The 14,731-nt window shown below is 58.7% G+C and overlaps 1 protein-coding gene across 1 annotated transcript in view; it reads right to left on the bottom strand.

The window, feature by feature from the left end:
• Positions 1-11,594, bottom strand: part of NFAM1 (NFAT activating protein with ITAM motif 1) — a 33,664-nt gene extending 22,070 nt beyond the window's left edge. Inside the window, exon 1 of the mRNA XM_045779880.2 lies at positions 11,409-11,594. Within this exon, the coding sequence (XP_045635836.1) occupies positions 11,409-11,508 (100 nt within the window). The 5' untranslated portion in view covers positions 11,509-11,594. The remainder of the gene's footprint in view (positions 1-11,408) is intronic.
• Between the last annotated feature and the right edge of the window lie 3,137 nt (positions 11,595-14,731).

The following is a 14,731-nucleotide window of genomic DNA, read 5'->3' as shown; positions in this document are numbered from 1 at the left end:
ACAGGAGCTTGGTTGGCACACCCTAGTGACCCACGAAAGTGCCCGAGGGGGTCCACTGCAAACCCTGCGAGTACCTGGAGCACAGGGCCAGCTGTCCACAGAACCGGACCAGCAGGGCTCCTCTGCCCTCTTCCCGCTCCTTCCCTGTCTCCTGTCTCCACCCAGCTGACACATGGGGAAGGACCACGAGGGGGTGTGGGGGGAGGAAGGGAAGAGGGCCCTCACCCCTTACTCTCATACAAGTCCCAGACACCGCCACCAGGCTGCCTCAAGTTCATCCTTTTGGCTGTCACTCTGGCTGGCGATAGGAAGAACCAGGACTTGGTTTTGACTGTGAGTGACCACAGGGCAGAGGGGCCGGAAGAGCCCAGGCCTGCTTGGCTTTCCCTCCAGGTCCCAGGCACATGTCCCGCGAGATGAAAGGCCTAAAGGGCTGCAGGAGCAACTCGGAGTTGCTCTTCAGAAAATTCTCTGGGAGGCAGTGAGTCCTTGGTGCAGCCTAGCCCGGGCCAGGCCCGGGGAGGAAAACGTCGCCGGGAGCCTGGCTTGTTTTCCGCAGGGAGATGGATTTGTTCAACTCGCAGAGCTCCCTGCCTGAGAGGGAGAAGGGCCTGGAGGTGGCCATGTGGACTGAGGGCCGAGATGGGGCGGCGTCGAGGAGGGGATGGGAGTGAGGACAGCCGGATCTCCCACCTGCCTGAGCACACCGCTCTTGCCCATGCAGGACAGAGAAGGAGAAAAGGGAGCTGGAGGGGCAGGGCAAATGCGAAGGGCAGGTCTGGGGGGAGGATGGGAGAAGTGTGGGCTTGCGCTACTGTGGACGGTTTAGAGCAGAGAAGGGGGCACCCCTGGAGGGTGAGGTCCACGGAGGGAGAGGGGAGGAGGGCGAGGAGCGGGGCCAGCCAGAGATGGGGTTGGGAAAGAGTTGTAGCATGATGCCTGCTCCACGGGGAACCCCAGCCCCGCCCCAGAGCTCGGTTACTCATAAGGCATCCTCGAGCCCCCCCCCCCACTCCACCCCTTCCCCACTGCAAGCACACAGGGCTCCCCTGGGCAGCACAGGCAACACCGCTGTGCAGGAGAGTTTTTAGGGACGGCGTGGCCTCTATCCCTCACCTCTCAGCAGCTCCAAGGACTGCTAAGAAGCCTGGGACCCTGCCAGGAATATGGGGTGGGGGCGGGGTGCCTGGGAAAAGCCTAGTTTTTTGGGGCATCAAGCCTGGGTTTGGATCCCAGCTCTGCCCCCAAAGGCTGTGCAAACTTGGGCAGGTGGCTTTCTTTCTCTGAAGCTTGGTGTCTCCCCTGAAAAACAGAAGAGAAGCAATGCCAACCTGACAGGGTGGTCATGGGATTAAATGGGGGGCCGGGAACATTCCGAGGAGGCCGCAGGGCCAGGCTGCCTTTCCCCAGCGACAAGAAAGAGGCAAGGAAGTCAGAGGAGTCCTGAGGCCTCGCTGCTCTGGCAAGGCAAATGCCAGCCTGGCCCTTCTGCCTAGAGAGTGCTGGGCCCACAGAGCAGGGCACACGCAGCCTGTGGCGGCCTCCACACATGACAGCCTGTCTACCACCTCGGGCCCTGGCCTGGCCGGACACAGGGAAGTGGGTGACTCCCTGGGGTGCAGACCCCGGGCCTGGTGCTCAAGGCTCCCCCGCCAGGTGGCCAGTGTGTGACAATGCAGAGACCCCACCCCCCAGCAGCCTCCTCCCGCTCTTCCCCCTTCCTGCTTATCTGTTGCCCTTGTTGGGAAAGATTTTGTCTACTGCCCGCTGGCGCCAGAACCTTCCTTTTCCGGTTCTTCTTTTGAATCTGAGGCCACTTGAACTGCAGTCTTGAGCATTGGCTGGAGGGGCCCCACTCCCACCCTGGCCCAGGGACCCCATGCCGAGTCCCTGGGGGGAGGGACTCACCATCAAAGAACTTGTCTGGATGTAGGAAGGATGCCCGCCCCATCCGCTCTCGCACCCCCTACACAGTGCACCCTGCATCCATCTATCCACCTGACAGCTTGAGTCCGGGCTCCTCTCCCCACCTCCCCCCGCCCCCCAGCCAGAGAGCTGCCTGGCGCGGCTCCCGAAGGAACCGCAAACCACCTTGCTGACCCGTGGGGTGCCCCAACAGGCCCCACAAGGAGTCTGAAATCAATTTACATGGTGAGGACAAGCAGTTTAAAAAAATAGAACATGGAGCATTTTGTGCGTAATAAGGGCGCTCTTTGTGACCTTCTGGTTTTGGTTATAGTCATACAACTGGGTTCAGACAGCATCATGCTATAACACGCATCCCTTAACTCTGGGTCATCTTTAAAAAAAAAGGTTGCAAGTTCTCGGATGGGAGGATCCAGGCCATGCCTCTGGCCCCGTGCAAGCCAGCTCAGCTGCCCCTCACTTCCTCCCCAACCGACGCCAGGCCTGCCGGGCTCTCAGCCTTTGGCCATGCTATCCGCCCCCGCAGAATGCCTCCTGTTCCCTTCCTCTCCCAGGACTGGGGGGTCACCATCTAAGGCTGCAGGGCTTCCTTCCTTCCTGAGTCACTCCTGGGTGCACGGCTCCCCCCTGCACAGACTTGCAGGCAGTGCTGTCAAGCCACGTGATGATAATGTGCAATGTCCTTGGGGGGCACACTCCCCTTTTGCAGAGGAGAAACCCGAGGCTCTGAGAAAGGAAGAGGTTTGCCCAGCAGCACAACTCGTCAGTGGCGGGGATAGGATTTTAAGCGGGGTCCCTTTGGGTCCTTAACCCCACACTCTTCACCGCTGCTCTATGCCACAATTTTAAAATCGGAGAGCAAGAAAGAGAAAACATCTCTCAAATGAAAGAGCTGCACCCCTTTAAAGGGAGCTAAAAATTCAGAGGCCATTTCTCTAGATTTGGGTCATCTAATAGGCAGACACGTCTGGTGGCCTCTGGGATCTGGGGACAAAGGTCCTCACCAGAAGTGACCCTGCAGCTGAAGGGGGGACAGCTACTGTTGTCCAGCTCAAGGAGAGTCTGTGGCTCCCGGAGCAGAACCAAGTGGTCCCATGAACCCCATACAGACGGGTCCTGTGGCAGCAACGGCCGAGTGCCCAAAGGGCCAGCCGGCATCCCTCCTTCATTGCAGCGATGACATCCCCCCACCCCCAGCATCTGGCACTCCCTCCCTCCCCACTCTCCTCAGCTGCCCTGGCCTCCTCGCTGCCCCTCTGACCCACCTGGCCCAGGCCTTGCCCCCAGCTCTCCAACTCTGCCTGGAACTCAAGCCCTTCTGTGGCCCCCAGCATCAGAACCGTCAGCCAAGGGTGTCAGAGTCCAGACGTGCTGATCAAAGCTATCCATTCCCACTTAGGTCGATTTGAAAGGAAACACTTTGATTCCCCAGCTGCAGAAGAAAGCAGTTCCCACGGTCTTTATTTTAGGCATGGAGTTTTGCCCTCCAATTTAATTCTGGCATCTCTCAGAGCCATGCCTTTTTTTTTTTCTTTAAGGCCCATCTGAAGGGCTGCTGGGAAGCCACAGATGTGGGGCCGCTGGCTGCATCACAGGGCTCCAGCCATTTGCCTGCGCGCGAACCCCGTGATGCCACAGGAAAACGGGTGAGTCCTTCAGGACCCGCGCATCAAACACAACAGCGCGTGGCCAAGTGGCTGATGAGGGGAAGCGTGGAGCAGGCGTTGGAAGGCAACCTTTGAACAGAGAGTGTGTATTATGAAGCTTTTAGCGCTGATGCCCTTCGAACACTGGCTGTCACATCTTTCAACACCTCCGAATGACAAGGATGCAGACAGCAGCGGCTGCCTCGGGGGCCATTTCCACAGTCTGCCTGCGCTCCGTTCGGAAGCCTGCAGACTCTGGCCCCCGGGTGCACCGTGGCCACGCGGGGACACAAACCGAGTGCAGAATATCAAATGTTCGGTCCCAGAAACGTAGCCACTCCGTGGGTAGTAACTGGCATTTGTACAGCAGTCACCTCTCCTTTGCTGGTTTGAAAAGGCAAGTTTCTCGAACTTCGTAGCTCGTTTGAGGGTGTGGCCTATGACAGCTGGAGACTCAGTTTCTCCCTTGATACCCTCCTCTGCCCTCAAAAGGGCGTCGGGATGGGGTGGAGATGGCGATAGGACCAAAGAGGGAGAGTGGGGATTCTGGTCCTTGTCCCTGGATGGGTGTAGGAGAAACAGAACGAGGGCGTAGACCCCGCCAGGGCACCCCCCTTGCAGTGTGTGCCCACCCAAAGTCCTGCCAGGGCGGGCCAGGCCCTGCCACTGGGCACAGCTCGCTGATGAAGCTGGCACATGGGGAGATAAAGGGAAGTCTCAGAGCCTGCAGAAACAGGGGACCCAACCCAGCCGGGAAGGGGGCAGAGGATTACAGGAGGGGTGACCCTTGGACTGGGTCTTTGTTTTTTTAAATTATAATTCTCAGGCCCCCCCATTATTAAAGAGAAACATGCTCACTGTAGGAGTTCTAGACACCACAGCGAAGGATCAAGAACATTGAACTTGCCTGTGGTTCTGCCACCCCGACATCATGGCTGTAGACATTGTGATGGGTCTCCCACATCATGTTACCAAGCTGGACTTCGAAGGAAGAGTAGGAGGCAGCCAGGTGGGGGAGGGGTGCAGACAGGGGGGTTTAAGCGCAAAAAACTCTTGGAGGAAGCTTCTGGAAATCTCAAAACAAGACACCCATCCTCATTGGTAGTTGGGGGACTCAAAAGGCACAGTGGAGTTGTAAAGACGGCGGGGGGGGGGGCTCAGGGAGGTGGGAGGTGGGGGGGGCAAATGTTATCCTGGAAACCCACGGGGAGCCCCTGTGGGCTTCTCGATCTGGAATTGACAGGATCACATTTTGTGTTAGAAAGGTAACGAGAGAGGGGTGCCTGGGTGGCTCAGGCAGTTAAGCGTCTAACTCTTGATTTCGGCTCAGGTCATGGTCTCGGGGTGGTGAGATCGAGCCCCGTATTGGGCTGTGTGCTGGGCGTGGAGCCTGCTTAAGATTCTCTCTCTCCCTCTGCCCCTTGCCACCTCTTAGAAAGAAAGAAAGAAAGAAAGAAAGAAAGAAAGAAAGAAAGAAAGAAAGAAAGAAAGAAAGATCGCAAGAGAAACACTACAGAGTTCCAACCTTCTTCGGCTGCCTAAAACCCTCGCATTAGTGATTCATTCTGAGGGCTTGGGACCCCTCCCCCTCCAGCCTCCTTTTAAAACATAAATGCTTCTGGCTGTCAACACGCTGACTCCTTCCTGTAGACGCCTTCGCCAGATCTCTTTTATCCCGCCTTCTCTTCAATCTCTATCTCCCCAAAGATCCGGTACCCTCCGGGCACAAAATCACTCACTGTCCTCCGTCCTCCCCGGCCTCCAATCTGCCAGCCCTGTCCCTGCCTCCTGTCAGCCTCCTCCCCTCCCACAGCAACAGGAGGTCAGCAAACATCTTAGAGGCTGAGCTGTGGCTCCCCCAGCACCTTCTCTCTCTGCCCTTTCTCTGGCTTTTCGCACAGAGCCCACCTCTTAGGGCTGGGTACCTGGTCCCTGGCACTGTCGGCACCCTCGGCTGGCAGGTGAGTTCTGTCACACCCTGCATGCCTCTGCGCTCCTGGTGCTCTGAACCACAGGGGAACACCCTGGCGGGGCAGGGCTGGCCACTGGGCTTGTCAGGGGACGGGGGCATGGGAGAGTGGGCCAGAGAGGGCACCACAGAGAAGGTTGGAGAGTTTGACCTTGACCAACAGGTTGGAGTCACCAGGTGGGCAAGCGAGAGGACCCCTTCCAGGAAAGGGGAGCAACAGGAACAAAGGCTTAGGGGCAGGCAGTCATCCAGCATGGCTGGAAAGTGGGGTGTGGGAGTGGGAGGCAGGAGCCAAGAGGCAAGGGTAGCTCAGGGCCAGAGGGTGGGAGAGGGTCTTCTTTAAACCCACTGCAGCAAGGGGCCAGCTGACGGCAGCGAGACAGTCTGCTGCTGTGCTCCATGGACCCATGAGGGATCGTCCTTGTACATAAAGGTTGTCTGGTCCGAAAAAGGGGAGCTACTGATTCAGAGGGCATGTACCCTGGGGGCGCTTGGGTGACTCAGTCGGGTAAGCATCTGACTCTTGATTTTGGCTCAGGTCATGATCTCAGGGTGGTGAGACAAGCCCCCAGGTCAGGCTCCTCGCTCAGTGGGGAGTCTGCTTCAGAGTCTCTCCCTCTGCCCCTTCCCCCGCTGGAGGGCGCTCTCTCTCTCTCAAATAAATAAATAAATCTTCAAAGGGCAGGGATCCTTTAAAATTTTTAAGTGTTGATACAGGTTGCCACGTGGCCTTCAGGAATATGCCCTGGGCCGTCCAGCCTGCGCTGTAGGCAGTGCCTCCGCTCACGTGAGAAGCTAGCCGGCTTTGCCTGGGGTTGTGCTTGCGTGGCACCCCCTTCCCCCAGCCCACCAGCAGCAAGCGCAGATCTGGCCCAGAGCCTCGACAGGGCTCTGCCTCCTGACCTCACGTTCTTCCCCCCAAGCCCATGCAGTCCTGGGGGGGGAGCAGATACACCCCTGCTTCACCACACCCCCCCTTACAGGCGCCCCGTCCCATGGCTGAGGCCCCACGGGCCCTCCCTGAGGGGCCCCATGTGCCAGGTCCCAGGGCCACCGGTGGCCCTGGATGTGTCTTCCTGCTGCCACTGGCAAGAGGCCTGCACCGGAGGGTACTGAGTGCCTGACAGGGGAGTGGGGGCTGAGTGGTCAGGTGACGTGGCTAAGTCTTCCACGGCTCAATCCCAGGCCGGCCAGACCATCCTCCCCGGGGGCCAGGAGCTCCACCTGCAAATTCACACCCACTCTTTTCCTCTCCCCCTCTCCAGCCTCAGGTCACCCCCCTTCCCTTCCTCGGCTTCCACTGCCACCCCAGTGCCCGAGGCCTGTACTCCCACTGCAGCCCCTAGATGCACAAGGGTCAGCTCTCCTGTGTCGGGGCCCACATAGACGCAGCACTCCCGTATCCACACTCTCCTTCCCCAGACATGAGGGTCTTGCCGCTCTGCCTGTGCTGAAAGGAGCCCGAGGCCCAGGCCCCCACCATGCCAGGTGGACCCACCTTGTACCCCTGGACCCACGTGCCTCTCCCGGTGCCATCACATCTCCACCCCGCCCTCTTGGAAGTCCTCCTGGGGCTGAACCCACGCTGCTGTCTTTGTATCCGCTGGGCATCCCCTGGGTGCCAGGCTCTGTGCTAGGAGTCGAGGATTCGAACCAAGAAAGACCACAGGTTTCCCGCCCCCTGAAGTTCCCAGTCTGCACAGGGAGGCAGAGGCAGACAGCTGGGGAAGAAGCAGCCTCCATGGGAACACGTGCTCCCAGAGGCACGTGGGCCTGGAGGCCACACAGGAGTGCTCACAGCCACAGACGGCCAGCGCCTGACACGTCGATCACAGCTAAAGAAATTGCAGTATATTCCCTCCGTGGGACACTCCACAGCAGGGGTTGACAGACGTGTTCTGTAAAGGGCCAGATAGTAAATATTTTCCACTTCGCGGGCCATATGGTCTCCCTCGCAACCGCTCAACGCTGCCGATGGAGGGTGACAGCAGTCCTAGATGGTCTACGAATGAATGAATGTGGCCGGGTTCCAATAAAACTTTATTTATGGACACTGAAATGTGAATATTGTATCATTTTCACGTGTCGAGAAATACTCTTCCCTAGGTTTTCTTCCAACCATTGAAAACATAGAAAAAAACCACTCCTACCTCTCAGGCTCTCCCTAAAGGCGGCGGGCTCGATTTACCGCCCCCCACCCCACTCGCGGGGCCACCGTTCATGACCCCTGCTCTTCAGCAACGAAAATACACAAACTACACCCACACCCGCAACCGGACAGATCTTGCAAAAACGTAACTTGGAGAGAAAGAAGCAGGTAGCGAGAAGAATACCCAGCATCCCTCTGATCACACAAGTTCAACGACAGGCAAGATTAATCCATATGATTCAGGGACACACACTGAGGGATAAATCTATAAAGAGACCCCAGGAAGCAAGTGCCCCGAGAGTCAGGATGGGCGAGAGGGGTGTCTAGGTGGCGGCCAGGGGGCCCAGGGGCTCCGGAGTCCCGCGGGGTTCTGGGGATGGTGGTCACACGGGCCTTTGTTTTATGGTATTTATTGTACTTCCCCGTATAGGTATCATAGCTCACAACTTAAAAAGAGAAAGCCACGATAATAGGGCCAACTGGAAGAGCATGTGAACCCCTACCTGACAGGCATTTATAATCCACCTGGAATCTAGCCCAGTGGGATTCATATCCCACTGCTCGGCCGAGAGACCCTGGTCTCCAGTCAGACTGAACCTCTCCCCGTCCCCTCCCCCCGGCTCTGCCTTCTGGCCTCCCCGTCTTTATTCCCGCTGTGCTTGCCACCCACCCACCTGCTCTGCCTCCTCCCCCTCTCGGCCCCCCTGCCCCCGCCAACACTCCCCCTGCCCCACCTGCAGCGGAGAGGTGCTTCTCTCCGCCTGCCTCGAAAGCTCTTTATTGGGATTAGACAAAGATGAAAAGCAGAGGCCAATCCTGACAGAGGCTCGGAGCCGCAGGAAAGAAGGCAGGAGGCTCCCGAACATCTTTTGGACAACAAAGGGAGCAGTGACACCTGAGTCCAGAGCAAAGGGGGAGGGGAGCAAACCTGCCTCCGTAACTCTCTCCTTGGGTCATGTTCTGTCATGTTCTCCTGGCAAGTCTCAGCGTTTCCACCAGAATGCGAGTAGGGGGTGTTCACCTCCAGGTCCCCCTCCGCCCCAGTGCCCAGAACCGGTCTTTCTCCGTGGATATTTGAGAAAGAAATATGGCCCAGAGTTCTGGAAAGGCCAAGAAGAGAAGGGGGACTGACATTTGTTGAGGACACAGAGGCTCAGAAAGGTTAAGTAACGTGTCTACGGTCACACAGCAGTCAGTAGAAGCAGGTAGGACTTGTACCCCTGCCTGGCCCCAAAGCCCTTGCAGGTGACTGAAGCCCGGTGGAGGCAGGGCTCGAGCAGATATGCAGCTGCTCCCAGGAGAGCTGAGTCTCAGGTTCGGGTGACTCACCTCTGGGGGAGAGCAGTTGCCCGTGAGACCACAAGTGGCTGCCAGACCCTTTGAGAAAAGTGGAATTTGCAGAGAGCTCAAAAGACTGGAGGAGAGCAGGCCTGAGTCTCGGCTCACGACAGGAGGAGGAGCGCTGGGAGCAAGAGAGGTCCTGAGACACCATCCCATAATGTGCCAGAGCCCACTGGCAAGGTCAGAGAGACCCCAAGGAGCCCGTGGGCTCGCTAAGATATCCAACCGGCCAACTGATGAGTTTCCATTGGCTCTGCTAGGCTGGCAGGTAGCTGACGTTCTCTGAGCCCCAACCGCTCAGCCTTAGGGCGTGACACCAGGCAGCAACCACTATCACACCTATTTAACCGATGAGGCAATTGAGACACAGAGACATTAGGGAACCTGCCCAGGGTCCTGGGGTGAATCACAGAGCTCAGGTGGAAAGTCAGGGTGAATGCCCTGGCGTATGTACTCAACCCTGCATCACACCGTGGCTCAGGGAAGTGACACTGCTGTCCCTAGGCTTCAGTGACAGACAGAGCGAGCCAGGCACCTGCAGGGCAGGACCAGGAGTGACTGTGCTGTCTGCTGCTCTGGGACGTTCCAGGGGACCTCGAGGGTTTTTCACCTCTTGTGAAAGAGCAGAGTTCTCTTTTGTACACATTTGCTGCAATACTGGGCGGGGGGGGGGGGGGATCTGCTGTTTGTTCACAGCTAAGACGGTTACAAAAGTGCTTTTCACCACGGCATCCCACGAAGTGCCAAAGTGCCGCCCACCGTTACCCTGATGTGCTGGGTCCCTTCCGGGGAGAAGGGGCCACACAAAAAGAAAGGATGGGAATTTGAGGGAAAGTGAGTTAGAAACGACTGAATCTGGTGCACTGTCACCAGCAAGCTGCATTTCCTCGGGGCCATCTCTGCCCCGGCCACCTGGGTGGGAGCGGGGTGGGGGTGTAGGACGGGGGTGCAAGGTGTGCAAGATGAAAGGAGATGATGTCACAGGGGCCCAGCCCAGGAAGCCTGCAGTAGGACCACAGCCCGCTCTTGCCTCCTGGCGGGGAGGGGAGTGAACATTTTTTTATAAGGAATGTTCTTTGTAAAGAAAGCTGAGAGGTGGGCGCCTGGGTGGCTCAGTCTGTTAAGCGTCTGTCTTCTGCTGAGGTCACGATCCCGGGGTCCTGGAATTGAGCCCCACCCTGGGCTCCCTGCTCAGTGGGGAGCCTGCTTCTCCCTCTGCCCCTCCCCCCTGTTCATGTGCCAGCGTGCGCTCCGTCTCTCGCTCTCTCTCTCATAAATAAATAAAATCTTTTTAAAAAAGCTGAGAGGAGCCCCGGAGTCCACTGCCAAGGGTCCTGGCTTGGGGTTCAGGCTGACTCGGGTCTAAAGCTGACCTCCACTCACCCTCTGGGTCTTGGGTAAGCTACCTGGCCTCCTAGGCCTCCGTTTCCCTGTTCTTAAGAGCTTCCGGCAGTGACAGTACCCCAGGGTGGCTGGAGGGGGGCTGACTGTGAGAGTAAAGCCCAGAGCAAGTGCTCCAAGGGGCTAATTCACGAGAGTAAGAGCCATTTTTGTTTATGGCATAAATGAAAGGCAGAAGGTGAAGCAGAAGTGGGGGGCAGCCCCCAGAAGCCTCATAAAAGTCTGGGTGAATAGGAAGCAAAGCACCTAGGCTGCTCAGTGGGGTGGGGGGACCCTGGGAATCCAAGAGGGCCCAGGCTGCCCTGGGAGAGACTGAGCTGGAGGGACCCCAGTGTGGACAGCCCTGGAGAGACACACTCCTGGGGGTTCCCTGGTCGGGATGATCTGCCCCAAGGCCACACACCCCAGGAGTCTGGCTTGGACGCAGGCTGCCCCATTTCTGAGGGGACCTGAGACCAGGAAAGGGGGCACGGCGTTGGCCCCGGGAAAGGCATCAGCTCCTGTTGCGAAAGAACATGAGGTGGCCTCTGGTTGCACGTCGGGAAATGGGGAGTGCCACCCTTTCTGGCAAGAGTGACAATTTTGTGTCCCAGGACACAGTGCTCCTGGGGACCTACCCTGGGCCGCTCCCGTCTCCCTGGCTAATGTGGGGAACAAGGCTGAGGCTGGCCCTGCCCCGTGGGGGTGAGCTGTCCCTCCCCCACCAACCCCACACCTGCCTGTTTGAGGACCAGGGGTCAGGCTGTGGGAGGAAGGCTGTTCACACAGCTGCCCCCACCCCTTTAAAAGCCACCTCGGCGAGGCATTAGCGAACCATCTCCCAGATCCCTGAAGGCTTTCCCTGTGAAGTCTGCAACGTTCAAACGCAACCAGCAAATCTCCCGAGACAGGTCCCCAGGAATTAGCCGCACAGGCGGATGAAAGCCACTCTGATGTGCCAGCCAGAGGGCTCGTGGCAAGAAGGGAGGCAGCGTACCTGTGAGCTGCAGGGTCCAGGGAAACAGGAGCAAGCCCAGGAGCCAGGGTCCCGAGGACATGTCCGGCGGGGCCCGCCACCATGGAGGCCGGCTCTCCATCGGGGCCCCCTGTTCAGTGTTCCTCTTTCGTCTCAAGTTCACGGGAGGGGATGGCCTGCTGGCAGCCACAGTTCCCCTTTGAATCCCCACAAAGCTCCTCCCTGGCCACGCTTCTGCTTCCTCAGGGCCTCACTGGGTCCGCTCCCCTTAATAACCCTGGACTTTCTGAGCAAGGATTGGGAACAGCCCCAGGCCGAGTGGCCACCAAGTGAGGAATCTGGGGTATGCGTCCTTTGTCCTTTCCGGCGGGGCCTCCCCATCCACCCCGTGTTGGGGTGCTTCTCTCCCCCATCCCCTTCGAGCTGGTGGCCCATCCGGTAGACACTGGTGACAGAGTGGACACAGGATTCCCATGAGTAACGCTGGGGTTCAGTTTAGCAGCTCACAGCTGAAACTTTTAAAACTGTGTTCACAGACTTCCCGTCAGAAATTGTCCAAGGGCCCCTGGGTTCATGTGCTCGTCCCAGTGCAGGGTTTCTAGGGGGCGGTGGAGGTTGGGGGGGATCGACTGGGGGCAGGTGCATGATGGAGAAGGGGCAGGCAGTTAGGGTGAGGGCAGGAGTCCACGGTCGCAGGCCTGACTGGTGCCAGGCCAGCTGCCCGTCATCAGCACGGCAAGGGCCACCGCGGGCCCAGCGTAGAGGCCTAGCAGTGACCTCCTCTCTGACTCACCCGCAGTGTCCTTCCCCCGTGAAGCTGCCCTCAGCCTGAGCTCACCCCTCCCCCACCAGGAGGCAAATGAATGGCCTGGAGGCATGGCCCCTGCCCTCACCTCCAGCAGGCATCCTAACTACTGGCACCCCTTCCCCAGCAGACTGGAGCTGTTACCCTGGGCCTTCTGGAGCCCAGCCCTGGACCAAGCTGGATGAGGTGTGTGTGTGGGGGGGGTAGATGTTTGCCTGCGGGCCCGGGGAGGCAGAGGGAAGAGGTCTGGGGGTGGAGGGGAGGACCCCAGCACACGGGCAAGCAGAGGAGGCTGGGGGAAAAGCACGTGTTAGCACTTTACCGTACCCTTTCCCCAGGGGCGCCCATTAACCCTCAAGACAAACGTGATTATTCCAATTTTACAAAACAGAAAACTATGCCCCCAAGAGGCAAAGCACCTCGCTCAAGATCAGGGCAGGTGTGTGGGGCCAGAATCAATGCCCAGCTGTGCGACGGCTGCGCCTCTCCCCACCCCACGCAGCCCCCAGCGACGGCACGAAAAGGGTCCAGTTTTGGTCCTTCTTCCAAATGCTTTCCCCTCAGCCGCTTTGCACCTGCACAATGGAAGCCAGGAGGGGTTGCCCACCGACCCCCGCAGCACCAGGAGGGCAGCCCACCAGGTGAGGAAGACGTGTAGACGCCAGCCACTTCCCACGGGCTGGGGGGCGGCGGGGACCCCGGTGGTACTGACTGTTGATCCATCACAGTGATCCATGACCGCCTATGTCACAGTGAGACACAGATAATCTGCTTCACGCTGTTTCCGACTCCGGGGGGAGCAGGTTGTCTAAGCACCTCGATGCCATGGTGATAGACGTCACGTTAATGCCTCCGTGCACGGAGGGAGCGCTCTAGCAGCAGCGGTCTGTGCCTCTAGCAGTCTCTTTATGACTTGGCACAGGGAGGCGGCTGAGAGCCAAGCCGCCTCAGAGCACGGACACGGGCTCTGCCCCCGCTCCCGTCCACGCAGGGGCCGCTCTGCATCCTCCACACACGAAGCCCTCAGCCCCTAAACACGGCAGCCCCGATCCGCACCCCAGGGCAGCCCCGATCCACACCCCGGAGCAGCCCCGATCCGCACCCTGGAGCCCTGGAGCTCTGCGGCTTCCAGGTGTGGGTCTGGCGTGTGGCCTCTGGCCTGTCCGGGGCCGCCTCTGTCACCTTCGCCTCTGACTGCCCCCGGGCTCGGCGCAGTGCGGGCAGCTAGTACGCACGGGGCAAACATTGGTGTGAGTGGATGGACGAGTCGATGAGCTGAAGATGGGGCAAAGTGCCTTCCCCCCAGGCTTGCTGTGAAGGCGGTGCCTACCACCGAGCCTGGCACAGAGCAGCGTCCTAACAGGCTGCGGGGGTTGGCCACTCCTGGCGAGAGGCAGGCACAGGCCTTGGCAAGGAGCCGGGGGGCCTGGGCTGGCCTGCCAGGCCCTCGGGAACCAGGTGATGGAAGTGAAACCACAGCACGTTGAGAAACCTCATTTTCACCAACACGTTCCACCTGCTCTCACCCCCGTGGCTGCCAAGCAATGAAGCTGCCGGACTTGGATTTGATGCTTTCTCCTCCCCCGGGCTCCTGGCGGGGGCTTCGGGTAAGCAGGGCCGGGAGCGGCAGGGGACGTGGGCTCTGGTGGCACCCCCCACCCCCGTGGGTAGCCATGGGCCAGGCCTCCACAGCTGAGTTTGCGGGTGAGGTCCCTGGGGACGGTGCACTTCGGACTCCAGCTTGTCCTGACATCTGTCCGAGCGTCCATCCACCTGTCCCTTCACATTTTGCTGAGCGCCTATCCTGCACTGGGCACTGGCCTCAGCGGGAAGATGCAGAAGTGAAAGACCCAAGCTTCGAGGAGCCCACCTCTGGGTGAGGGGCCATCATCCCAGCACAACTAAGCAATAACATAGATTCATTCAGAGCAGTTACTAAACGCCAAGACCCTGTTCAGGACACTCTGCATCTACAAATCAACTCAATCCTCGCCGCAGCACCAGAGGTGGGCACTGCAACCAATTCCATTTTACAGACGGGGACACCGAGGCACAGGGAGGTTAAAATAAAATTTGCCAGGGGCACCTGGGTGGCGAGGTCCGTTAAGCTTCCGACTCTTGGCTTTGGCTCAGGTCATAATCTCAGGGTTGTGAGATCGAGCCCTGTGTCGGGCTCCTTGCTGGGCGTGGAGCCTGCTTAAGACTCTCTCTTCCTCTGCCCCTCCCACTCATGTTCTCTCTCTCAAATAAATAAATCTTTTTTAAAAATAAAAAAAAATAAAATTTGCCTAAGGTCCCAAAGCTAAGAAATGTGTCCAGGGGAACTGACTCTGAGGATAACCCCAGGCTCTGGGGTCCTATCTACTCTTCCAGCCTGCCTTAATAGGAGAAGTGTGTATAGAGCCAAGAGGGGGCACAGGAAGAGGTTACTCAGGGTGAAGGGAGGAGGGAGTGCCAAGGAGGGCTTCATGGAGGAGGGGGCAGCCCTGAAGGAGGAGGAAATGGGAGAGCGCAGATGTCCCCGGCAGTCCAGAGGTGC

This window comes from Ursus americanus, chromosome 17 (assembly GCF_024610735.1).
Source record: "Ursus americanus isolate L20-20 chromosome 17, mUrsAme1.1.p, whole genome shotgun sequence".
Lineage (NCBI taxonomy): Eukaryota > Metazoa > Chordata > Mammalia > Carnivora > Ursidae > Ursus > Ursus americanus.
The sequence above is the reverse complement of the archived record's forward strand: the minus strand, read 5'-3'. Positions and strand labels throughout refer to the sequence as shown.